This window comes from Eretmochelys imbricata, chromosome 5 (genome assembly GCF_965152235.1).
Source record: "Eretmochelys imbricata isolate rEreImb1 chromosome 5, rEreImb1.hap1, whole genome shotgun sequence".
Lineage (NCBI taxonomy): Eukaryota > Metazoa > Chordata > Testudines > Cheloniidae > Eretmochelys > Eretmochelys imbricata.
The window spans coordinates 73,099,477-73,125,929 of NC_135576.1; the positions used below are offsets into that span (position 1 = coordinate 73,099,477).

At 42.1% G+C, this 26,453-nt stretch overlaps 1 protein-coding gene across 2 annotated transcripts in view; it reads right to left on the reverse strand.

The window, feature by feature from the left end:
* The window catches only part of TRIM36 (tripartite motif containing 36), a 50,486-nt gene extending 24,504 nt beyond the window's left edge, over positions 1-25,982 (reverse strand). Inside the window, exons 1-2 of one of the 2 annotated variants that reach the window (XM_077817328.1) lie at positions 25,694-25,982; positions 3,240-3,477 (exon numbers count right to left, since the gene is read on the reverse strand). In XM_077817328.1, coding sequence (XP_077673454.1) covers positions 3,240-3,477; positions 25,694-25,756 — 301 coding nt within the window. In that variant the 5' untranslated portion in view covers positions 25,757-25,982. Of the gene's footprint in view, positions 1-3,239; positions 3,478-4,960; positions 5,025-25,693 lie in introns of those variants that run through there. The other variant, XM_077817329.1, reaches the window with a different exon arrangement.
* Positions 25,983-26,453: the final 471 nt, after the last annotated feature.

Genomic DNA, 26,453 nt, shown 5'->3' on the forward strand with positions numbered 1-26,453 from the left:
ATGGGTAAGGAATGGTGTCCCTAGCCTCTGTTTGTCAGAGGGTGGATGGAGATGGATGGCAAGAGAGAGATCACTTGATCATTACCTGTTCGGTTCACTCCGTCTGGGGCACCTGGCATTGGCCACTTTCAGTAGACAGGATACTGGGCTGGACAGACCTTTGGTCTGACCCAGTATGGCCGTTCTTATGTTTATGTTATTTTTGAGCATTTTCTTATTTTTATTTATTTAAATTTTCACAGTTGCAGGAAATTATGGGGGAGGGTCAGACAATTATTTAGTGACAGTAGATGCTGAGATTTAAAAAAGTTAAAATTTAAAGCTTTAACTCACAACATTATCAACATCATATGTCAAAATATACAAATAGCCTTATGTCAAACTCTAGTAAGTTCTCAGGCAGTATTTTTCTTACTTTGCTTATCTTTCAATTTCTATTATTGCTCATGAAAATGTTTTTTCGTTGCTTTGTATATGCATGATGAAATTTATTGGTAAGTTAATAAATCTTCATATAGGTTATTATAGGACTGGCTACAAGTGTTGTCCTTGGTGTGAGATCCAAGGCTCAATTAACCTGGGTAAGTGACTGGTCCTTTGGGACCAGGAATTAATGTTGCTGTGATTCTTGGTCTTAAAGACCATCTATCATGGAAATACACTCACTCACCAGGGTGACAAAACAGACTGCAGTATCCGGGGGATTCTCTGTGAATCTGTTTAAGGCTGTTAATGTGCCTGAAGAGTTTGCACATGGTACAGTTGGTTGGGGAAATCTAAATTTAGAACTCACAACCAATTTAGGGTTTGTGTCCTGTTTTTTCAAGTCTGCCCTGAGCTTGGTTCTCATGCTCTTGGACCACCGTTCGGAGCATTACAAAGTCAATGGGAGTTTTGCATATACATTAGCATTTTGTACCAAGTACTCTGAAAAATCAGTTCTAGGCATCTCAAATTGGGCACCCTAAATTACTTGTCACTTTTTTACACTTTTTACAAAACTGCAATCTCTGTATTTCCAGTCTTTCATATGTAAAATGGGAATGAAAATACCATCTCACTTCAGAAGTGTTGTAAAGATTAATTAATATTTGTAAATAACTAAAATGTTTTTAAAGAACTAAGGTACTATGATGAGAATACCACAGAAAATGTTCCAGAAGAAATTAATAATTCTGTGTTCAGTGCAGAGTTTGGATGGCATGTGGCAAATAGTGCATGGGGTTATATACTGGATAAACTACCCATTCAATGAGCACTGTTCATCCTGCACATTGAACAAGGCAGGCATCTTATGGATAAAATAGTATGTGGTCACGTAATTACAGACAGTATCATAGTACATATGCACAAGGGGGCCCAATGAAGGTTGTATGGTCAACACTGCATTCTGCCATTTCTTATCTTCCACATGCTTGATTTTGCAACCCAAGTGTTCTTTTAACAAGTTTGTTTTTGTTTGTGTTTGGTGTGGATGAAATAGTACACAAAATGTGAAGATGGTAATTTACTGTATTGCTATAACAAAACAGGATTATACTGCACTTCAGTAGCTAGCAATGTCTCACTGAAGGCAATTTTCAACAAATCTACAGTGAACACAATGAGGTACTATAATTCACATGTCCCTGCAAAACAAGCACCAAGGAACATCTCTGAGACTAAATATCTTAGACACTTCCCAGGCGACAGCAAGCCAAAACATAAAATATTAGAGGGTAATCTCAGACTAGGATTTTTTTAATTAGCGAATCCAGGTGTGCAACATATTGCTCAAACTCCACCCTTTTTGGGGTTGGGGCAGGAAAGAGGACACAAAGAGGTATAACTAGCCATAGTCCCAATTTAAGTGTTCTTTAAAAGATGATGGTGATGTAAGTTTCTGCTCTTGAGAAATGAAAGACAAGAAATTAACATTGCTAAAACCTGAGATGCAAGTTTCAGGATTTATGTACACATGAAAGTTATTCATTAATAAGGTAGGGCTTGAATTTAAAGGGAATCCACTTTGGAAGGGGATTAAGCTAACTCAAGAAAACACACTCTGATTCCAAAATAAGAGTGTCCACACACAGAGTTTTTCCAAAGCGATAGCTATTCCAGAATAGCTGAAGTGTAGCCAAGCCTTGAGCCTTTTTTCTTAAGTGTTACATAGAGTAGCTTTACACTTATTTAAATTTACATTTAATAAGGTATTTCTTTCACTTAATATCTATCAATATTTAATTAATTGAATAATAAGGTTAAGGTAAGTATCTTCAAGATAAAGTCAGACATGAAACAACAGCTGGAGAAACCCGAAATTAAGCATTCTTTGATACTTTACACAGAGAACTCTGGTTCAATCTTCTTGCAAAGTTGTCTGCTTGAAGAGTTCTGATATCACATATGGAAAGTAACCTACTAATATACCTTAGTGAAATGAATGAAGCAAACATACATAAGAATGGCCATACCGGGTCAGACCAAAGGTCCATCCAGCCCAGTATCCTATCTACTGAAAGTGGCCAATGCTAGGTGCCCCAGAGGGAGTGAACCTAACAGGTAATGATCAAGTGATCTCTCTCCTGCCATCCATCTCCATCCACCCTCTGACAAACATTCCTTACCCATCCTGGCTAATAGCCATTAATGGACTTAACCTCCATGAATTTATCCAGTTCTCTTTTAAACCCTGTTATAGTCCTAGCCTTCACAACCTCCTCAGGCAAGGAGTTCCACAGGTTGACTGTGCTCTAGGTGAAGAAGAACTTCCTTTTATTATTATTTTTGAAGGAGATATATAGTTTAGAAAGGCTGCACCAAAGACTCCAAACGAAACCTAAGCCACCAGACTGCGAGCAGCATAAAGCCTGGAGACCAACCCAAATCAAAAAAAAAAATGGCGTTTTCTAAAGATGCCTGAGATTATGTCACATTAAACAGCCATAGTGACTAGGGTAACTTAGCATCAGAAAAATAATAGCTATGAACCAATTTACAGGATACTGTTTTTAAAAAACAATTTTATATATGTTCACTAGAGTAACAACTTTACAATAGGACATTCCCATGTCCAATATTTTTTGGTGCGTGCTGTAAACAAAGACCAAAAACTAAACCATTCTGAAGTTATTCACGTGACAACATTCAACATTAAAAGTATCAAGATGAAAACCTTTACTCAGGCAAAGACCATTCATATTAAATCAGTCTTCTACATGAAATTCCCAGAGCACACACAATATTCTGGCACATACCTGATCTATTAAGCCTGTCAATTCTATCCAAACTAGGAGAATGGATTCGAATACGAGGGCTACTTTGATTGGAGGACTCAGAGCCTAGATCAGTGAAAGAGTCTTCAAGTGTGAAGAAGAGAATTTCTTTTACACATTTGTGACAGATACTGTGCTGACAAGGGAGGATCAGTGGATGGGTAAATAACTCCTTGCATGATGGGCAGATGAGCTCTCGTTCAATATTCTTAATGGTAACCTTGAAAAGAGAGAGGTGAGGAGGAAAACAAAATTAAGACAAGATCAGAAGCTGAGCCAGTAAGGCTCACATTATATACAAACATTCAAAACTACCTTTACATCTTACATCAGAAAAAGAACGTGGCTTCAAAAATATAAGCACAACAAAGCTAAGGCTTGCATCTCAGATCCTCCAGTAAAAATGAGAAGTCTACTGTAAAAACAAAGCAGAGTTGTTTTTTTTAAATTAATCATGAAGTTCCCGTCTGTTGGCTTTGAAGTTCATCTTCTAAAAGGGCCAAAAAGTCTGTAATACTAAATTCCCCATCTACATTGCTAACACCACAAATTAAAATTTAAAGGCTTGAAACTAATTTCTTTCACCACATGTACTGTGTTTATTATCCAAAGGGAGTGCAAAGAGTAAATATAGTAAGCAAAAGTGAAACTGTCTAGAGTCAATTTCAACTCTTTTTAGTTCTACTTCTCCTGCTTTACACAATAATCTGCATAAGAGCTGTAAATGACATTTTTTAAAAAATGAAAAATTTAACAATCCTGAAAACATGAGGTTTTGCATGGGGCTTTTTTTTTTTAAAAGTAAAAGCCATGTATTTATGCTTTAACTACCTGAAAGTATCACTTTACTATAAATAATTGTTAATCAATTGCATTATTCAGTTCATTTCAGAATATTTGGTTACAAAAACTTCTTCCCTGAGAAAGATCCAAGTTCTCAATAAGTAGCTCTGGATAAACTGTTCCTCTCACATCTACTTAAGCTTGCTTTTCTCTAGCGTGCATTCAATAGTTGGGGTTTACTCTTCTTCCAAGTCCCTGACAATCACGAAGAACACACGAAAGCACATTGTTTCTAGGGCGGCGGCGGGGGAGCGAGAAGATTCCTGTCCCAATTACCGTCCAGTCAAAGTAAATTATAGCCTGGTTGACTGAATTAGGAGAAACGCTCTGCAACGCCCTAGGAAGAGCGCTTTGTGAACTGGGTGGGGTGGGGGAAAGGAGAGAGCTTGGCTGCTAAAGAATCAGTGAGTAATGGGCAACCTTTCTTCGCTCCCCCAAAACAAAGGCTTCCCCTGCCACACCCCCACGGGGGATTTCTGGAGGGCGCTCTCCGGGCAGGGCTGTCAGACGGGAGCGAGGCCCGGCGGCCCTGACAGCTCTTCCCGGGGGCAGAGTCCCGGCGGAGAACTGCAGCAGGATGAGTGTGCAGAAAGCCCGCAATCCACGCGCCCAGGTTTCCGGGGAGCAGCGCCGCCGCCGGCAGCTCTCGGGCTGGGTGCGGCGGGGCAGCCGCTGCAGTTCCAGGCACACGGGGGGCGGGGGACTGAGCGGTGTTAAAGGCAGAAAGTTTGGGGCGTCCACGAGCCCCGCGGGCTGCGGGAATCTCCCGCCTTCACCGCGCCCGGGCACCCACCGTCCGCCCCGGCCCCGAGCCCCACCCCCGAGCCGGCAGCCAGGGCCGCCAGACGCCCCGCACTCACAGCGGGCTCCAGCCGATCGCCCTCCATCCTGGAGCCGCCTGGGCGAGGGCTGTCCTGCGGGCGAGGGCGGAGAGCGGGGCCGCAGGAGGCGGCGGCGGCTGCGGGCTCCCAGACAGTGCAGCAGCTGCCCGCTGGCCGGGGCGGGGCGGCCTGGCAACGGCGCCCACCGCACAATGAGGGGCGGGGCGACACCTGGCACCTTTGTCCGGGAGGAGGAAGCGCGGCCCTCGCCTCACCCAAGCCGCCCCCAGCCGAGAGGAGGGCAAGGGGCAGCGCGGCGGGCCGGGGAGCCTGGGCTGGGGGGGCGGGGCGGCAGGGACCGGCCCCAGTGCCGCGCCCCGCAAGGCAGGCGGAGGGCAGGAGAATCTCTGCTTCACCCTGCCTCCGACACACACCCCCCCTGCAGGAGACTAAGCCTAGACTGGCTTCCCTTAAAATCCATCCTGGGTGACAGATTTTCCCCCTCCTCCCCCTGTAAATGAGAGACTTGGCAGTGGACTTAAACTCTAGCAACAAGGGAAGAAGTTAGAGGTGATCAACAGGTTGTTAAAAAGAATGACAAGTCACACTGGAAGGGGTGGTACAGATCGGGCGACCAGACGGCAAATGTGAAAAATCCAGCCGAGCTGGTAATAGGAGCCTATATAAGAAAAAGGCCCATAAATCGGGACTGTCCCTATAAAATCGGGACATCTGGTCACCCTAGGCACAGAATGGGACAGTCACACCTGAATATCCCAACCTGTCTGTTTACTCTCGAGTATTTGTTTTCAGTGGAGGTGGGGGAAGGGTTAAGTATTTTTCAGATATAACAATACAAACTTTAAATGTTAGTTCATGGCAGTATCAACTATTTAGATATTAACATACTCCTTGTGTACACGACAATAAAGTACCTAAATCTGTGCCTGTGCACACAGTTAGAAAACCCTTAATACTACCTTATGCCAGGAGGAAAAGTAAACAACATCTCCCATCTACATTTTCAAACACTTTGTGTTTCAGTGCCAAATGGTCCAGGTGGTGGTAGCAGGCTTGCAGATTTGCCAAGGTTGCAAAAGCTCCAGCTGGTGCAAAAATGCAGCTGCCTAGTACTTGTATAGTTTATGCTGCCAGGAGCACATCCAGCCTGCACTCCAGTACCTCCCTCCTACTGCACCACCCTTGCCTGTTCAAGGCTTTGATCATAATCTTTAGAGCCAGGAATGGATCAGATTCCAGCTGCATTATTAGAGTACACAGGTAACACTATCAAAAGTGCCTAAATCACTTTTGAAATCTAGCTTTAGGAATCTAAATATCAGTCTCACTCTTGAAAATGGGATTTATGCACTTCCAAAAAGTTTTACTCAACATCTCTATTTATGAACCATCAAGACAACAGCACTTCTCTGGGGCGATGCAGATCATAAAACTGAGGGGAAATACATGTGAGAGTTGGAGACAAGGTAAATAGAACTTGTCTACATGGAAAATTGACCGGATTAGCTCCCCATGTGGACACACTTATTCCAGTGTAAGAATGTCCACACACAGAGAGCTATTCTGGAATAGATAAAAACAATGAGGAGTCCAGTGGCACCTTAAAGACTAACAGATTTATTTGGGCATAAACTTTCGTGGGTAAAAAAACCCCACTTCTTCAGATGCATGGAGTGAAAATTACAGGTGCAGGCATAAATATACTGAAACATGAAGAGACAGAAGTTATCTTACAAGTGGAGAACCAGTGTTAACAAGGCCAATTCAGTCAGGGTGGATGTGTTCCACTCCCAATAATTGATGAGGGGTGTCAATACCAAGAGAGGGAAAATTGCTTTTGTAGTGAGCCAGCCACCCCCAGTCCCTATTCAAGCCCAAATTAATGGTATTAAATTTGCAAATGAATTGTAGCTCTGCAGTTTCTATTTGAAGCATTCTTAAAAATACAATACCTACCTGGGGAAGTGAGGAAACAGATTGACAGAGCGAGACAGGTACCCAGAAGTCACCTACTACAGGACAGACCCAACAAGGAAAATAACACCAGCACTGGCCATCACGTACAACCCCCAGCTAAAACCTCTCCAGCACATCATCAACGATCTACAACCTATCCTGGAAAATGATCTCCTACTCTCACAGGCCTTGGGAGGCAGGCCAGTCCTCGCTTACAGACAGCCCCCCGAACCTGAAGCAAATACTCACCAGCAACTACACACCATGCTACAGAAACACTAACTCAAGAGCCAATCCCTGTAACAAACTCTGTTGCTTATTCTATTCCCATATCTACTCTAGCGACACCATCAGAAGATTGAATCACATGATCCATACCAACAGGGGCTCATTCACCTACACATCTACTAATGTGATATATGCCATCATGTGCGAGCAATGCCCCTCTGCCATGTACATTGGCCAAACCGGACAGTCTCTACACAAAAGAATAAATGGACACAAATCAGACATCAGGAATGGTAACATACAAAAGCCAGTAGGAGAACACTTCAATCTCCCTGGACACTCAGTAACATTTAAAAGTAGCCATCCTTCAACAACAAAAATTCAAAAACAGACTTCAAAGAGAAACTGTAGCGCTACAGTTCATTTGTCCAATTTATTCCCGTGTAAACTAGCCCATAAGCCCTGTCTATATTAAATAAATTTGCACCAGTCTAGTGATATTGATGCAGTTATACCATTAAGGGCTTGCACCATAAACATGGTGCATTGGTGTAAAGCAGTGCTTACACTAGTGCAGCTTGATCCTTTAACATACCAAACACAACTCAATAAAGTAAAATTCCTTAGTGTAAACAGGGCCTTTACTGAAGGTATCCAGCTGTGGAGTAAAAATCAGGAGACTAGGTGACTCTAGAGTCTGACCATCTTGAGGTAACTGCAGTTACCTCTCTCTTTGATCACATTTTTCCACCATGACCAAAACCACATTCTCAACAACCATTCTCACCTACTTTTCTCTCTCCTTCCCCATTCTTCCCCCATTAAAAAAAAAATAAAAAAATAGAACCCCACTCCAAGCAGACTTCAAGAACACCAAAAGGGAGAGCAGCCACTCTATGAGTTCAGAGACTTTGTGTCAATTAGAGTGACAATAGCAAAGTGCTCAGATACTGCAGGAATGGGGTGCAGAAAAAACAAACAAAAAAACCCCCTTATGTTGATAGAATTGAGGCTCTATCAGCAACAGAGACAAATAAAGATCATTTTCTCTCCAAGAAAATGGTATACTATATTATGGAGGAAGAGAGACACAGGTACACTTTCTAGTGGCCATCATACATCTCAAAAGCATTTAAATAAGACTGCCTAGGATGAAACTGAAAATTCTACCAGCATAGGCATCACTGTTCTATGATCAATGTATGTCCTTGTTGTGAACCAATCACAGAACAGTGATGCCTATAGTGATAGAATTCTCAGTTTCATCCGACTAACATCAATACATCTTGCACCTATCATTGTAGCTAAGGAACAGCTAGCAATAAAGGAATGATTCTTCTTTACAGCAGGATGGGCCTTTTGTGGTCTAGTGGAAGTTCAAGACTGAGTCTGAGTATTGTGCTGAAAGAATAGCTTGGCAGGAACTCAGAAGTTTGTGGGGAGAAAAGCACTAGATGTCATTGTATAGTCATCTGAAAGAGCACTGCAAGGTACCTCTTCTCAGCTGGTATCCTGGAGTGAGAGACTGGAATTCAACATTGTCCCAAAAGGGAAGAGGGGCAAACAAAAAGGGAGTGGAATGAAAGGGGGGTCGAGGGGAGGGGAGAGGGAAAAAAGGAACAAATACATTAAACTGATTGTGTCCAAAACTAGAAGAAAACAAGAATTCCCACCTAATCCCACCTCTGCTACTAACTCCCTCTGTGACAATGGGAAAAGCATTTAACTGCTGTGTTTTCAGCCTTCTGTATACTAGAAAAGTGTATCAGTTTAAACTAAATTAATTTTTACACTGAGCTACTTAAACCAGTGCTAAACTCTAAAGTAGAGACACGTAATCCAATTTGACCCTTGTTTGTATCAATTTATCTTAAATCAGTAGTTTAATTAATATAAGGTGGGATTGAACCTGGTTTATGTGATCTGCATTATGGATTTGCACTAGTTTAACTAAACTGATTTAAAAAAAAAAACTAGGTCATTTTTCTGGTATAGGCAAGATCCTAATTCTTATCTGGATAAGGGGATAAGATTATCTACCTCGTAGGTTGTGCCCATGCTAGACTATTTTGGGAAGTTTCCCACCATTGCTGCATTAGGATAGATTAGGAAAAAACAGAGGGTGCGCTCTATGCCAGGCCAGCTCATCTTGCTTAGAACAGGCCTGGACAACAGTGGTAAAGAAACCTGTGTCCTGTTTTCACCTATGCTTGCTGTTGCTACCACTGGTGGGAGATTTCCCCCAAAAAGTTTAGTGCAGACAAAACCTCAGGGTGTTTAAAACATAGATCTTCAAAGTGCTGTACAAATATTAAGGTGCACTCTGTGTTAAAAATGTACTGGGTGTTTTCCAGTCACCAAAAAAGGACATGCTCCTTGCCCCAAAGAGCATCAAATGTATGTCATCCAAGGCATTGGAAAAAAATGTGGAGTGTAATTTTAGAAAAGCGGGGAGGAACAGGCCAGGAGTTCTCTCTTCTTTAATGGCAGTTGGATGGATAAAAATATAAGAATGGCTATACTGGGTCACACCAAAGATCCATCTAGCCCAGTATCTTGTCTTCCGACAGTGACCAATGCCAGGTGCCCCAGAGGAAATGAACAGAACAGGTAATCAACAAATGATCCATCCCCTGTCACTCATTCCTAGCTTCTGTCAGACAGAGAGGCTAGGGACACCATCCCAGTTCATCCTGGCTAATAGCCATTGATGGAGCTATCCTCCATGAATTTATGTAGTTCTTTTTTAACCCTGTTATAGTCTTGGCCTTCACAACATCCTCTGGCAAAGAGTTCCACAGGTTGACTATGCATTGTGTGAAAAGATACTTCCTTTTGTTTGTTTTAAGCCTGCCACCTATTAATTTCATGTGGTGACTCCTAGTTCTTGTGTTATGAGAAGGAGTAAATAACACTTCCTAATTTACTTTCTCCACACCAGTCATGATTTTATAGATCTCGATCATATCCCCCCTTAGTCGTCTCTTTTTCCAAGCTGAAAAGTCCCAGTCTTATTAATCTCTCCTCACATGGCAGCTGTTCTATACCCCTAATCATTTTTGTTGCCTTTTTCTGAACCTTTTCCAATTCCAATAGATCTTTTTTGAGATGAGGCGACCACATCTGCACGCAGTAGTCAAGGTGTGGGCGTACCAGGAATTTATATAGCAGCAATACATTTTCGGTCTTATTATCTATCCCTTTCTTAAGGATTCCCAACATGCTGTTCGCTCTTTTGACTGCCGCTGCACATTGAGTGGATGATTTCAGAGAACTATCCACAATGACTCCAAGATCTCTCTCGAGTGGTAACAGCTAATTTATATTTATAGTTGGGATTTTATACATATAGTTGGGATTATGTTTTCCAATGTGCATTACTTTGCATTTATCAACGCTGAATTTCATCTGCCATATTGTTGCCCAGTCACCCAGTTTTGTGACATCCTTTTGTAGCTCTTCACAGTCTGCTTTGGACTTAACTATCTTGAGTAGTTTTGGATCATCTGCAAATTTTACCACCTCACTGTTTACCCCTTTTTCCAGATCTTTTATGAATACGTTGAATAGGACACGTCACAGTACAGACCCCTGAAGGACACCACTATTTACCTCTCTCCATTCTGAAAACTGACCATTTATTCCTACCCTTTGTTTCCTATCTTTTAACCAGTTACCACTCCATGAGAGGACCTTCCCTCTTATCCCATGACAGCTTATTTTGCTTAAGAGCCTTTCAGATAAATAGCTGAAAAACCCAGAGGTTTGCGTGTGTCTCACCTTCTCCTTTTCCAACATGCTTCCATTTGAAAATATGCATCCTCTCCACCCATATCCAGGACAAAAAAAAAAAAATTAAACCCCTACATAATATGGATTAGCATCTTTAGATATTGGGGGAGGGACAGAAACAATACCATCTGTGGTCATGTACAGTTAAGCTTGTGGAAAAAAAAAAACGCATTAGCTAGGAAATTCAAAGTTAAGACATACAATGTCCTTAATTCACACAATGGAAAGAGGTTTAGCTAATTAAATAGATTGAGTTATGGCCTGAGTTTCAATGGTAAAAGGCTGTCAAGTTTGATAAGCCCTACATTTGACCTACATGTTACATACACACAAAAACACAAAGTAAAGTGAGTTTAAAAGAATGTAATCAAGATAGTCGGGTATGTTTTTTCCCAAAAATTCTTTAATGATGTTACTAATGCCACTTGAGATGATTCATTAATACCAAAAAAATTTAAAGAGTAATTTGCTTTTCATCATTTTTTACTTTACGGAGCTTGAGCAGTGAAATTTGACTGGTAAATTGCATTTGCTGGAAATGGTGAACACAGCGGTGATCTTTTTGCATTTTCAGCGTTGCAAAGCAATGTTTACATTCAAAACAGAGGGGAATGGTTTATTTATTTAAAAGACCAATATAGCCATTTTATTTCAAGTTCACTTTGTAAGCCACCCTCCTAACAAAATCCAGAATGTTGTACTTAGAGCTTCTGACATTAACACTGTCACTAATTTTTATATGCTTTTTTAACTGGAAAATGTCAGTTGGCCAAATCTCATGTAGCCCTGTAGCACAGGCAAGGAAGGAAAAACAGGTTAGTGAGGAAATGTTTTATTGTCAAGCTTCCAAGAGGCTAATAAACCATGAATTAAGACTTAATTTGGAAATTTACGAATAACCGCATTATCCTTTCAATTTAAGAATTCCTTGACTCTATAGGCTTGCTCCATCAGAGCTTTGAAAGAATTAGTCTTTGAAAGCATCACCCAGTTTTGTCTACACTAGCAAGAGTACCTATTGCTAACAACAGACGTGACTGAATTGTTGCTGAAAACGGTTCAACTATCAGCTGCAGCCAACAACAAAACTTGTTCAGCACTGCCATCATCTCTGAAATAGTACTGAACAGGGTTTGGCCTTGGCAACACTTGCACTTACAACATGGTCCATTCTAGTTCACAGGTACCCCTTGCCAACACCTGTTACCAACAACGGTTAATTTTGCTTGCGTAGATAAGGCTATACCCCTACCTCCTGATTGCATTGTAGTGCCAACGATTGTTATTGTCACGATTTTGTGAGTGATTATTTGTTCAATCCTATAATACATCATTAAGGTATTAACTTGTTTGTGTGCTTGTTTACTTTGACTTCAGAGTACTTTGAGAGCAGGATTTTAATTAGCCGGTTCTCCCCAGCCTATTAAGACACTGCATAGATGAAAGGTCAGAGAGGCCTGGGCTCCAATTAGCAGATCTGGAAAGGAGAAACACATGTTCTCCCTTTAACCCGTCCGGACACCTAATTTACTATCTTTTTGACATCCCTTGACTCCAGAACTACTGCATTATCAGGGCAGTTTCCCCTGCCCCATTTTTGTTCATATTGCTGCATCACTGAGAAGGAAAAGGAAGGGGCAAGGGAAGGGAAGGGCCAGGCCATTAAATAAATTAGTCAGAGTAGGTGGCTTCATTAGTTGTCTCTGCAGAAAGGCCAACCAAAAACTGGAAAGCTATCCTAATGGGAGTCCCTGGGGCTTGGGAGTCCCTATGCAGTATAGAGTTAGCTACACTGGCCCCTCAGCACAGGAGGTGTAGCCAGAGTGCCTTGTATTCCCATGATGCTTGACTGGCAGAACAATTAAACTGAAATACATTTTATGATCCATTATCCTCACTCTTCCCTCCCATGTCCTTAATCTGTATTTGTTAACTTGTTCACTAATTCACAATAGGTCTCCCAGGCATTGGTCTGCACTGGCTTTCAGGTAAGATATAAGGTACTAGTTTTAAGTAAACTAAAGTATTTAGCTACGTTGTTTTTCATTTGTATTGTGATAATGCCTAAAGACCTCAGTCCATGACTAGGCACTTTACACGCAACACAAAGATGGTCCCTGCCCCAGAGAGCTTAGAACAGTTCGTGACTTGGCTACTAGAGACACACCTCTCCCCCTGTGCAATACTATGGCATTTGCAATCAGGATGGATGTGATAGAGTTTGAGCTCAGAGTTTGCTGGTTAAAAACAAGGAGGCTAGTGGCAAAGTGTTCTCTGCAAATTGTCAATTCTGCTGATTACATCCGTAGGTCCAAAAACGTTGAGCTTCAGAATATACAGCAAGGCTCATTTGTTTTCCTGGACTTTTCCTAAATGTAGGGGTTTCAGGATGCAAGTTAACCTAGCAAGGAAGGTTATTTAGAGTGGCTTTGCTAAAGGTGCTATTTTTAGTCTGGGAGATATAACTGGTTTGGGGAGTATGAGCTAGTATTCTAGGTATTTATCCTTCGGTTGTGTTACTCTGAAGAGTGGACAAGTGCTTTGTAAAATAAGGAGAGAAGAATGAATAAGGTTTTGCTATAACATACACACACAAATATATTTAGATAAATATCATTATTTGGTTGTTAAGAGGAAAGGGAATCACTGTTCTAGAGAATGTTTGCTTAGTCTATTATTATACATACACAGCCATTGTCACATGAAGGCTGTAACTAGCTTCCCATAATAACTCAAAGTTTAACCATGCAATTTCTTTCATCTTCTCTAATTTTTTTCTTCAAAATAGAGCCATTGTGCCTGCAAATTGTTATAGATGGTATTCTTAATTTAGAATTGATTAATATATATTTTAATTTCCAAGCTCTTTCCAGGTGACTTTATGAACTCCACAAGGAATAGCGGCACCCACAAAGCACAGGTGCAGTGCTTAGGTCTTTATTTCTAGTTTATCAGAGTCTAAAACACCCAGCCAAAGTTCAGAGGGCCTTCACAATAGCTATGTTTTGTAGAAACAACCGAACCAAACTAAACATAATCCTAGATAGTTTTTTATATTAACATTTCCCCACTCCATTCCATCCCAATTGTGGCTACCAAAGTCATTTCTTTTGCTCCTTACTTCGACCTTCTCATCCACCTACCTTTGAGTTACTTCATTGCCTCCCACAGCAATGCACCATGAGAGTCAAATACTTGTCCTTGCTGCCAAGCCCCTACATTGGGCAGCTTCTCCCTTCAAAGTTGTTTCTATGCTGTCCCTAACACTTAGAACACGCCCAAAGTCCATTTGCCAAGCCACCTCACCGACTACATTCAATGCGATGGAGACTATGGCTAATGAGATGGAGGACAGACAATCTTAAAAAATTAACCATCAAAACGGCTCAAGTGTTGTGGAGTCATCCTCCTCTTCCTCACTTTATGACCCTCACTAGTTGTATCATGCTGAATTCAGTTTACATGCTCTTCAGGACAGGGATCTTGTTTTTATGAGGCACTGCAAAATTAAAATAAATTTAAAGGCAACAATGAATTTCTGATTAATACATGCAGCCAACCACCAAAACCATCAGTTTCATCCTTTACCCACAATTGCCACCTTCTGAAATACAAGGTGGAAAAATGTGAGATCTACAGAATGAGAGGTCTGGACTGCACATAAAACTTAGATAAACATAGCTACACTACTCAGGGGTGTGAAAAATCCACATGCCCGCGTGGTGTAGTTAGGCCAACTTAACCCCTGGTGTAGATGCAGGTAAGCTGGTGGAAAAATACTTCCATTGCTTGGGGACGTGGTGTTCCTACAGCAATGAAAAAACCGCTTTCATCATTGTAGGTTTCATCTACACTAGGAGGTTATGCTGGGAGTTATGCTGTCATAGTTTTGGCACCATATTGTAGACATGGCCGGGAAAGGTTTTAATTTCTATGGCTCTCTCAGTGTACTAAACCATTTATAGGCTCTAAACTCTCCTTGGGTCTGGCCACTCAATCTCTAGGAGCAGAGATGTGCTACAGGACCTGAACCCTATTTGGTCTTACAAACTCTGCTAGGCCAGTTTATAAATTTTCTCAGCTGAACTGCACAGGTTCAAGGTTACATTCTTAACTGGTGCAGATACAGCACCAGGGAACCAGCACGGTTACTAAGGACTCTACTTCCTAAAGTCCCAGGATGTTATGATCCTCTTCAACTGTGGGGAAAGGAATGCAGCTAGTACCAGGGCTTAATTTGTGCCAGGGATGAGAGCCAGCATCTTTAGGCTTGGCAGTTCATAGCCCCAGCACCTCTGGGTTTGCTGCATCCGTTATGAATGTAAAAAAATTGCTTGAACCCCAGCACTTAATTGTTTGAGCCCAGGCATCTCTTTCATTACAAATTAATCACTGGCTCATATGCTTCTACTACTCTGAAGAGTAAAGAGAAGTTCAGCACATCTTTTCTGCTCCAAACCTGTAGCATCCTGCTTCACATCAAGGGCAACCCAGGGAACAGCAGCAGCTGCCCCGCTTTGCTGTGCCAAGTGATCCAGGGAGCAGTAGAATACAACAGGTCCGATGGACAAGAGCTTCAGATCTGCTGGGGCTGCTGCTTCTCTACACATCACCTGGAACTTGATGTGCTCACTTGCCAAACAAATGTAAGAGATATTGTGAAAACGCAGCCACTTTTAATTTTAAGAAAACATCCAAACCAAAATACACTTCATTAAGGCAGAATTCGATCTCCCAAGAAGTAATGACACTTATATCATTGTAGTTATTTTAAAAGCATTTTGAAGTCTGGGAAATTCATAACTAAGGTTTAACAAGCAACTTTAATCCTGACCTCATAAAACCAGACATAAAACGTGCATAAATCACCAAACAACAGATACCCACTGATTGGATTATCAGTGCTTTTCTATTCCCACTACCTCATCCTTGTTTTGTCTTCCCTTGTCACATCATGTCCTTAGCTCCTGTAAGCTCTTCAGAACAGGACAAAAATCCATCTGGGAAGTGACTAATGCACCTTCGGGTGCTGTTTAAAAATAACATAACTTCTTCTAAAATAAAGCACCAACCCTCATCACATACAGGCCACCAACTCAAACACTCACCCACTGATAGCAAGAAACATCTGAAGTCTGATAATACATATACACACACACACACACACACACACACACAAAACAGTAACTCCTGTTGAATTCAAGTAAGTCAATATGTTTACACAGGATTTTGGAGCAAGCCTCCCAGACTGAGTCAACAAACTTGGGCTAGCAGGGCTGGACTACACTCTAAAAATAGCTGTTTAAGAGAGCGCTTTGAAGTTGTGACTCCACCTGAAGCTTGGGCTATATGGCTGCTAATAAACCCTATTATACTTCCTCTTGTCAATTCCTCACACAGCTCAGTTTTTGTACCACTGTACAGAGCCATAACTATATCTTCTCCTAAAATTAAGCAGGAACTGCACCATAAAATAGTTATCAATGTACATACAGACACTATTCAGGAATGGATCATAGACAGGACTACAGAGGCAGAGTTTAGGTTATTTGAAGAGCCTGAATTATGAGTTTCCTGATGTCCAAATGCCTTTTAAAATACTGTTTAAAAGTGATCATGTTCTAATAAGGTTTTTGGTTGTTTTTTTAAAGTATTCTTTATTGTACAGTGTTTTATCTAGAACCAATATTTTTAAAGCTGCTTGTTATGAATCACAGGCTCTCTGGAGAGCCAGATATAAGAAAGAAAAAAAGTGGAGTAAAAGGAGTGAAGAAAAGAACTTGGGGAATTGACCAAAAAGTGTTATATATGTTGTGCCCCTTATATTAACAACAAAAATCTACAGTTAAAAATAGTCATGGATAAGCTAAAATATCACATTTTTCATTGATTTATAGTCTCCTCTTATAGAGCCAGGCAAGAAAACATTAACTGGAACAGGGTCAGCGCTAAACACTATTTCCAGAGCTGCACAGATGTTAGTTATGCCATTACACAAATATATTTTTTACATTACTCAGTGTTAAACATTTACGTCGCTGCCGTGAGAGAACCAGCACCATGTGAACTCCAAGAGCCGTTCCAAATAAGAACAAAAAACCTGATCTATAAAATGGGAGACAATTTTGTGAATGGGCAGAGGAGGAGATTTGTTTTTATTAAATATTTTCACATACCGCTGTTGCTAAGTGGTATTTCATATAATGGACAGTAACAAAAAGGAGATTTGATATATCATTAGCATATTACATTTACTGAAGATGAGACAGGTGACAGCGAGGAAGGATGGTGTTGTGGTTAAGACATTGAGCCGGGACTCAAGAGATCTGGAGGAAGATCAACCATTTCCCCTCTGCCACAGTTCTGCTGTAAAATGAGGAGACTGCTTAGCCTCCCGACCTTACAGACATATCGTGAGGTACCCAGAGATTGTGATGATTACCATAGAAAAGCCTGTAAATCAAGAGGTCAGAGGATGCAGCAAAAGGTACCAATCTTACATTCTTCATGAATCCCAACTCCCCATGTAAGTCAAGTGGGAGTTGGGGTGTATAAGGAATGCAGAATGACTTTTTGTGAAATTAGCCATCAAATTCTATGTTGACACTCAACCCTATGCTACCCACTGAAGTACATGTTGCATAGATGTAATGGGACAATTTGGCACCAGTTACCAGCACAGAACAATAATTTGTGGAGGAGGGGACAGAAATGAAATCCTTACAGGCAGTGATTTCCCTACTCCCCCCCCCACCCCAGTTTTGTGAACTAGTTACATGCCAATTTAATGACTGATTGGAAATTTGAATTGAAATTGAAGCATTAATACACACTTTAAAAGCATATACAGTGTCTGATAAAATATATGTATATGAAAAAAGTGTATATGAAAAAGTGTATTAGATTTGAAAAGTATGAACATAGACTAGCTTCCTTATACAGCTGTTGTTTTTTATGACAATGTCAATGCATTCATTTCGGTGATGCTGGTCAACCTAATAATTTCAAATTATGATTTGTAAGCAAAGTCTAAATGAGCTCTCCCTGACAGCTAGTGATGAGCTGGGGGGAAAAGGCTTCAGGACCAGATTGTATTTACATTCACACCTAATTTACCTAGGTATCCAGCAAACAGAGCTGTGTTGCCAAAGTGATAGATTTTGTCTGGGCTTGGGTTACAAATCACTTGAATGCAGGGAGGTAATGAAATTTTGTTATTCTTATTGTATGAGTAAAGGGCAGAAGAACTGTACTTAGCCTGTGTTGATTGAGGGCATCAAGAGAGGGTGGGGACAGGTGTTTTGCTTGATGGTCTACCTGAGTCACAAGTACTATTTGACCTGCCCCTCTCCACTGTTTAAAGACAGAGCTGATTAGGCTCCATAGATAATCTTTTGTTTTGTTAAGTGACCACTACAGCTAAAATCACTGATAATCAGATCTAAGTGCTTAGACCTGCCGTGGGACAGTGTTTCTGTGGAAGAGATGACCCAGACTGCACTAGCAGTGAGGTTCCCCCACTGAGAGCTCAGCTGAAATCACTGAGCGCTGGGTGGAACCTCAAGAGACCAACTTGCAGAGGTCACAGTGGCAGGTGGCAGCAGAAGGTGACTGCGCAGGACCATTGGCAACAGAGCAATGGAGTGAACAGTGCCACAACGAACAACAGTGGCCAGAACGAACAGTGAGCAGCTGGAGGAACGAGCAAGGTGCCTTCTTGCCCCCAACCTGGGAGGTGTACTCACATGAAAGCACCTCTGAATTCTGAGTCTCCACTGACCAAGGACAACACCGGTGAGTGGGGTGTGGTGGAGGGAAAAGTGAGGGGCATGTTAAATAAATATTTGTTTGTTGGACTAAAATTTAGTGACTTTGCTCCAGAATGCTAGATTTGAGACTGGGAATGGAAACTTTATATAAATAGGTTTCCTAGTAGGCCAAGGTTTTTAAAATGCATTATTTGCCAAGATTGTTATCTCACATTGTTGCTATCTCAAGATGTCATTATGTTGGGGAATTTCTGAACTAAACGTTTTTATTATTATAATTAATTTTTACATAAGAATGGTCGTACTGGGTCAGACCAATGGTCCATATAGCTCAGTATTCTGTCTTCTAACAGTGGTCAAGGCCAGGTGCTTCAGAGGGAATGAACAGAACAGGTAATCATCAAGTGATCCATCCCCTGTTGCCCATTCCCAGCTTCTGGCAAACAGGCTAGGAACACTCAGAGCATGGTGTTGCATCCCTCCCCATCCTGGCTCATAGCCACTGATGAACCTATTTTCCAGATATTTATCTAGTTATTTTTTTTAATCCTGTTGTAGTTTTGGTCTTTACAACATCCCCTGGCAAAGAGTTCCACGGGTTGACTTTATGTTGTGTGAAGTACTTCCTTTTGTTTTTTTAAAACCTGCTGCCTATTAATTTCATTGGGTGTCTGCTAGTTCTTGTGTTATGTGAAGGATTAAATAACATTTCCTTATTCACTTTCTTCACACCAGTCAAGATTTTATAGACCTCTATCATATCCCCCCTTAGTCGTCTTTTCTAAGTTGAAAATTCCCTGTCATTTTAATCTCTCCTCCTGTTTCATACCCCAATCATTTTAGTTGCCCATCTCTGTACCTTTTTCAATTAATATATATATTTTTTGTGATAGGATCACCAGATCTGCATACAGTATTCAAGGTGTGCATGTACCATGGATTTATATAGAGGCTCTATGATATTTTCTGTCTTATTATCTAACCCTTTCTTAATGATTCCCAACATTCTGTTTGCTTGGTTGATTGCCACTGCACATTGAGTGGATATTGTCAGAGAACCATCCACAATGACTCCAACATCTCTTTCTTGAGTGTTAACAGTTAATTAAGACCCATCATTTTGTATGTATAGTTGAGATTCTGTTTTCCAATGTGCATAACTTTGCATTTATCAACATTGAATTTCATCGGCCATTTTGTTGCCCAGTCACCCAGTTTTGGGACATCCTTTTGTAGCCCTTCACAGTCTGCTTTGGACTTAACTATCTTGAATAGTATTGTATAATCTGCAAATTTTGCCACCTCACTCTTTACCCCTTTTTCCAGATCATTTATGAATATGTTGAACAGTAATGGTCCCAGTATCGACCCCTCAGGGATACCACTATTTATCTCTCTCTATTCTGAAAACTGATAATTTATTCCTACCCTTTGTTTCCCATCTTTTAACCAGTTACTGATCCATGAGAGGACTTCCTTCTTATCCCATGATGGCTTACTTTTCAAAAGTCAATTTAAATTAAATACATTTTTTAAAATGTATATTTTTTTAGAAATCTAGACCTGTTATGTGTTTTGGTGTATTTTATATTATCCTTATGTTAAATTTGCATTATCCTAACAAAACATTTAATTTATTCATATCTCTTTAAAATGTTGCAGGTCAAAGTGAAAATGAAAAAACAAAAAACAATACAACAATTGTTCCACTCAAAGGCCTCATAAACTAACCAAGGTGAAGAACACATCATGAACCAAGAATATAGCAACATGTCATCTGAAGGTTCAAGTGGCGTATCTACATCCGACCAGCCCGAAGCACAAATACATCTACCTACTGAAGAAACAGTGACTCCAAAACCTAAAGGCAGTTCCCGATGTTTGTCGGTCAAAGTATTCCCATTCATTGAAGTTACAAAAGATGGCTCCTGGTGCACCTCTTGCAAAAAAGCTTACGAAGAAGGAAAGCTTCCCAATGCTATAACTGGTAAAAGTGGAGGAGCTTGGTTTGTCAGACCGATCAGCAAAGCCAATGCTGACAAGCTACATGAAAAGGCAGCAAAACACCAGGCCTCTGGAGTGCATCAACATGCAGAAAGCCTTATAAGCCCACTTTCAAAGGCCATTTTAGAAGTACTTAATGATGCTGTTAAGAATGTTGGAAACACAACACAGTTCATGCGAACAGACATGGCTGTGGCATCATACTTTCTAGTTAAGCAAGAGATACCACACACTGCAAACTGGAGGCCAACGTTAAGTGCATTGTCACTTGTTCATCCTGTAGTTGAACACTGGTTCCGAACAAGACCAGCAAATGCTCACTATCTTTCTGCAAGAAACTCAACTGACTGGCTAGAAGCATGCAGTGAAACAAACAGTTGAAAAAGTGAAGAACTCTCTCACCACATTCAAAAAAATTTGCATATATGGCTGATGATGCCTATTTGCATCGGTGCATTCAAGTCATTGTGTACATTATCTTGATGTCAGTGGTAGGACAGTAGATGCATTTCTAGATGTTCAAGTTATAGAAGACACATTGGCTGCATCTGTGACAACCCACATCTTAGAAGAGTTAAATGTTTGTCAGTTGGACCCCAAATAGTTGGCTGCTTGTGCATTTGATGGAGCTGCAAACTTCTCTGGAAGACATGGTGGAGTACAAGCTTTGCTCAGAGAAAAGTGTAACCCTAGTCTCTCCTAATCACACTGCAGAGGCCATCTACTCCAATTAGCACTAGTATGAGCTGCAGAATCTTCAAAAGACATTTAAAAAGCTATAAATTTAATGTCTTCATTATATTCTTTTTTTCAGCAAGAGTCCAAAAAGACTGACTATCTTGGAAAATATAGAAGATACACTGGGACTGAAGTTCATATTAGTCCAAGCTGGAAAAACCTCTGGCTTTCTTATGAGCAATTCTTGGCTGTGGTCTTAAAATTACCTCAGCTGTTATTACTGGCTTTGGAAAGTATCTACCAAGATGGGATGGATCTAAGTACTGAGGCTGGTGGATTACTTTTGCTACTACATTCAGAGAAGACTATTGCCATTCTCGCTCTCGTAAGTCTACTCTTGAAACCACTTGGGTCATTAAACAATGCCATCCGGGCATCTGCTAAAACAGTAGTAGATCTTTGTCCAGCAATAGAAGTGACATTTAGGTCAGAGAGCTATCCGTTGAAAAAGTACCGGAAGAAGCAAAGACTTCAGTCCAGAAGTTGACTAATGAAGGCATTTATATTGAATCCTTAAGTGAAGAGGACAAGAAGTGTTTGTTAAGACAACTGAAAAAGTACACAGACTTGATTCTTAACAATCTGCAACAGCGACTTCTAGATCCTACTCCACCTCTACGTAGCTTTTACAAATACCCGTCCTATAAAACACCGACAGTTGAGTGGAGTGAGGCACTACCAGCAATGGGGCTGCCATGTGCTCAGGACAGAATAGAGAATTTGAACACAGAGTGGAATATCATACGACAAATGAATGAAGATTTGACTTCAACTTCTTCTTTATCATCATTACTAGTGGCTTGACCTGATCTTTGTGCTATGTTTCCTGGGATGAAAGAAGTAGGAATTCATCTGTTGCTACTCCCAGTCACAACAGCTACAGTTGAGCATTCTTTTTCATCATTGAATAGAATTGTGTGTAAGAAGTCACCTTCTGCCTGATCATGTGAGTGAACTAATGAGCATATCAATTGAAGGAATGGAAGTACCGGACACACGAGAAGCCACTGAAGATGAACCCATTGCATTCAAGAAGTTCATTAAAAGAGTTGTGCAAAAATACAACAAGAAACCAAGAAGGATGTAGACGTAGTGCTTCATAGAAGGCTTGAGTAGCCAACTTTAATTTGTGTGATGATTTTAAAACAGGAGTTAAATCTAATAAAATGGTCATGAAACATTTTTCAGTGTTTACTATGGTGCCATACAGCCCACCTTCACCCTCAGTCTCACTCCTCATCAGCGCTGATGCCCCTCCCACCCCCAATTTCAATTCCTGGGGAAACCACTGCTTACAGGACAGTTCAAGGGTAGGAGGTGATTCCTTCCCTTGGAAACAATTATTATGCACATCATTTAGAGCAATCTGATCCATGACAGGCAAACATTTGTCTTCAGAATTATCTTTTTGAGCCATAGAGCACCAGGCACAAATCCCCCTTAGCTGGGCTTATAGTACTGGCCAGAGAAACAGAAAACTGTACCAGAGGCAAGGAAATTTCCCTCACCCCAAACATTTATAATTACAGCTATCATTTTCAAATTACAGTTGCTTATAAAGAGAAGTGGAGAGAAAAAAAATAATGCCATGAAAATAACTGAAACAAAACCACTTTTGAGTACGTACAAAGAGTCGATCACTCCTTAAGAATAGAAAGAGGAAGAGTGCCCAAAATCATCCCCTCCAGAGATTGAAACGCACCCAGTACTTTAGACAAACTATCACAAAATATGGCATAGCAAAATGGGAAAGCAAGTCAGACGTGATGATAATGCAAGGATCGCTCAGTCAATCACATACAAGGAGGGGTTTGTATTTTTGTTTCGTAAAATTTTAGAAGATGCAGACACTGCCATTTCCTCCAAGCCATATCTGCAAGTCCTGAATCATTTCCTGCTGCATGGCTATCTTTCCACTACAGCATTACCACACCAATTGTGGCCTTAAAAAAAAAAAAATCCCCATTTAAAAAAAGCATTGCCACTGTCAGCATCTACATTATCTCACACACAGCCACAATTTGGCACAGGCAGATAGAATTCAAGAAGTCCAGCCCCCTGCCCCCCGCTATAATCATTACACAGACTTTTCTTCCAGAGATCTTTAACAGCCTTTTGCTTCAGAGAAGAATTCACCAATTTTAGTGCCCTTTCCCCCAAAGGGTTGAAATGAGAACATCCCTGACAATTCCACATTCATTTTTTATTCTGTCAAGGATTACACACTGCACACACTGCAGTAAGGGAACGATGCAGCAGCAAGCTAATGTCAGAATTTTGACGAGTCCAGATAAAAGCCTAAGGCTCTGTGTACACTTAAAACATTGCAGCCGTGCCACTCTAGTGCTTCAGGGCAGACGCTTCCTATGCCCGGGGAGGGGCTGTGCCATTGGCACAAGTAATCCACTTCCCTGAGAGGCAGAAGCTAGGTCAATGGAAGAATTCAACCTGTTGCTGTCTACATGGGGATTTAGGTTGGTTTAACAATCTGCCCAGCGGTGTGGATTTTTCACACCCCTGAGCATGTAGCTGGGTCAATCAGATCTCAGAGACCAAATAATTTAGTGTGTTACTAATGACCTAGGCCCCAATCTTGAAAAGGCTTATCCACGTTTAACTGTAAGCATGTGAGTGCCCTCACAGGCCATGTCTATATGAGGGGGAAAGTGTGTTTTTAAGGCACGCTAAACTCTTAGCATAGACAAGGCAAGTTGCAGTTTTCACACATTAGCTAGGTGAGGTGCACACTAGTGCAGAGCCTAGGGTTTACCCACACCCAGCCAGCCTATTAAAAGGACAGCTTGCCTGGTCCACACTAGAATTAGAACATGCATTAAAAACAGACCTTTCCCCCTAGTGTAGACATGGCCATTGAGTTCAATGGGACTAGTCACATGTTTCAAAAGTTAGGGATGTATGTACATCTTTTCAGTCCTACTGCATCATCAGTAGAATAAATCAGTAATGAGGCGACAGGATAGATCAGCCTTTTGAGCTTGCTGGGGTTTGAAAGATCCGGAATGCGTGACACTGATCTCCTGTGAAATCAAGTGTCCACCTGCCTCCTGCGCCCTCAAGGCGGTGGGCTGGCCGGCATCTCTCTGCCACTGTGACAGCTACTGTAATTCCCATTTAGCTCCTGGGGACTAGCTCCTCCCCCTGCTCCCGACGCGTGGCTCGCAGGCCTCCCAGTCCCAGGGGAGTCGGGGCGGATCAACCGCAGTTTCAACAGCGCGGCCTCGGTTTCAAAAGAAAGTCAGCCCGGGGATCCCCCCTCACCTGGCTCAGCCGGGGGGCGCTAGCGCCCACCCTCCCGCTAGGGAGAGCTGCTGAGCGGGCGGGCGGGAAGCCCTCGTTCGCGGAGTTAGCTCGCAGCGGCCGCAGGCCTGTTCACACCCCGGCGCTCTCAGCCCGGTTCTGGATTCCAAGGGCGAGCGGCCGAGCTCGGAGCGGGCGCGGCGGAGCAGACGGAAAGCGTGGCTGGGGCGGACCCTGCCCCAGGCAGCAGCTGGCCGGGCGGCGCCAGGCGCTCACCCGCACAAAGCAATGGCACGGCTGCATTTCATCGTCCGCGGCAACCGCCTGGCTCATACCACTGAGCTGCTCGATAGGTGTAAGCAATTCCGGAGTCAAGTTTGGACGGCAGCCCTGGAGGGGTCTTTTCTCCCCCCTCGCCCCCCAGTAAGGCGCCACCATGCAGCGCCCACAGAAAGCGTGGGGAAGAAAAATAGGCATCCCGATCGCGTGAACTCTTAGTGATCGTAAGCCTTGTTGCCTGTTGTGACTGCCCATTAAGAGGGTTTCACATTGTCCACGGGCTTTGAGGAGAACTCGGACCCATTGCCCGAGGGACTGCGTTTCATCCCATCAGTTTCACGCTTGAGTCGCGATCTGGTTGTGCTCGGACAGCTCGTTCGTTCCACTGAAGCCCCCCCCCCCAGTAAATCAGTCGCTCGAGTTTGATCTAATCCAGGCTTTAGCAACAACTCAGCCGGTGAAGCGTTTTGAATGCAAATAATCCTACCCCGCACCTTGTGCTTTGCATGCTCAGCGAGCGAAGGCAAACCTACGGCTGATGAGTCTAAACCCAGCCCTGCCTACAGGTCCTGACTTTACATCTTCAAATCTATTTGCCATCCCCAGTGGAGCTGTAATGGGGAATCAGCCGCCTCCCCCACACGCTGTGCCTTCCCAGGGTCTCACAGCAGGGGAATTAACTAAGATAGTCTTCCGAGGGGTCGTGGCCGGGGCCCATTTTCCTTACCTTGCCTTTCTCTATCAACTTCATTATGTAGGCAAACTCACTCCCTGCATCTGACTCACACATGCTTAGTAATGCATGCAAACAGATAAAAACGAGGACGCAAACTCCTAAAGGCAAACGGGTTTCGACAGCATTGACCTTCGCCGCTGGTCTTGGCCGGAGTTTTGCCAAAGAGAGAAACCGCCCTGCGCGCTATCAAGGAATAAAGAAAGGAGGGAGCTGCGCTCTCTTCATTGATTCTATTTGCGCTGCGGTCCAGGAGAAGATGAGCTAACGGGGAAAACGTGAGAGGCTGCCTGATGTGAAAATGTCATTAGATGAACTCTATCTCGGGACATGCAAGCTCCGCCTACAGAGACTGACTGTTTTCTCTCCCGCCTTTCCCCCCGCCCCACGGGGTATTTCTCATCAGCTGGGAACAACAAAACTCCAAGCCCGTCAATTTCCAGAGGGTAACTTGAATAAATGTGTCTAATCTCGTCTTCAGATCTGGTTTATTCAAGCAGCCTTTTGATTCGTTTGGAACTTTCCGAACGTCTTCCAAGGCTTGTCCCCGAGAACAATCAGCCTATGTTTAGGTTAACAAACAAAAGAAAGGAACGATACACAGCAAAGCAAATGAAACAGGCCAGGGCATCCGGAAAGTAGGTCCAGCAAATACTAGGACATCGCTGGAAATCAGCCTATTAGGCCTGTATAATGAATGAAGCTAGGTTTGTATTCATCGTTTACATCAAGTGTAGTATTGCTGGGAAAACTG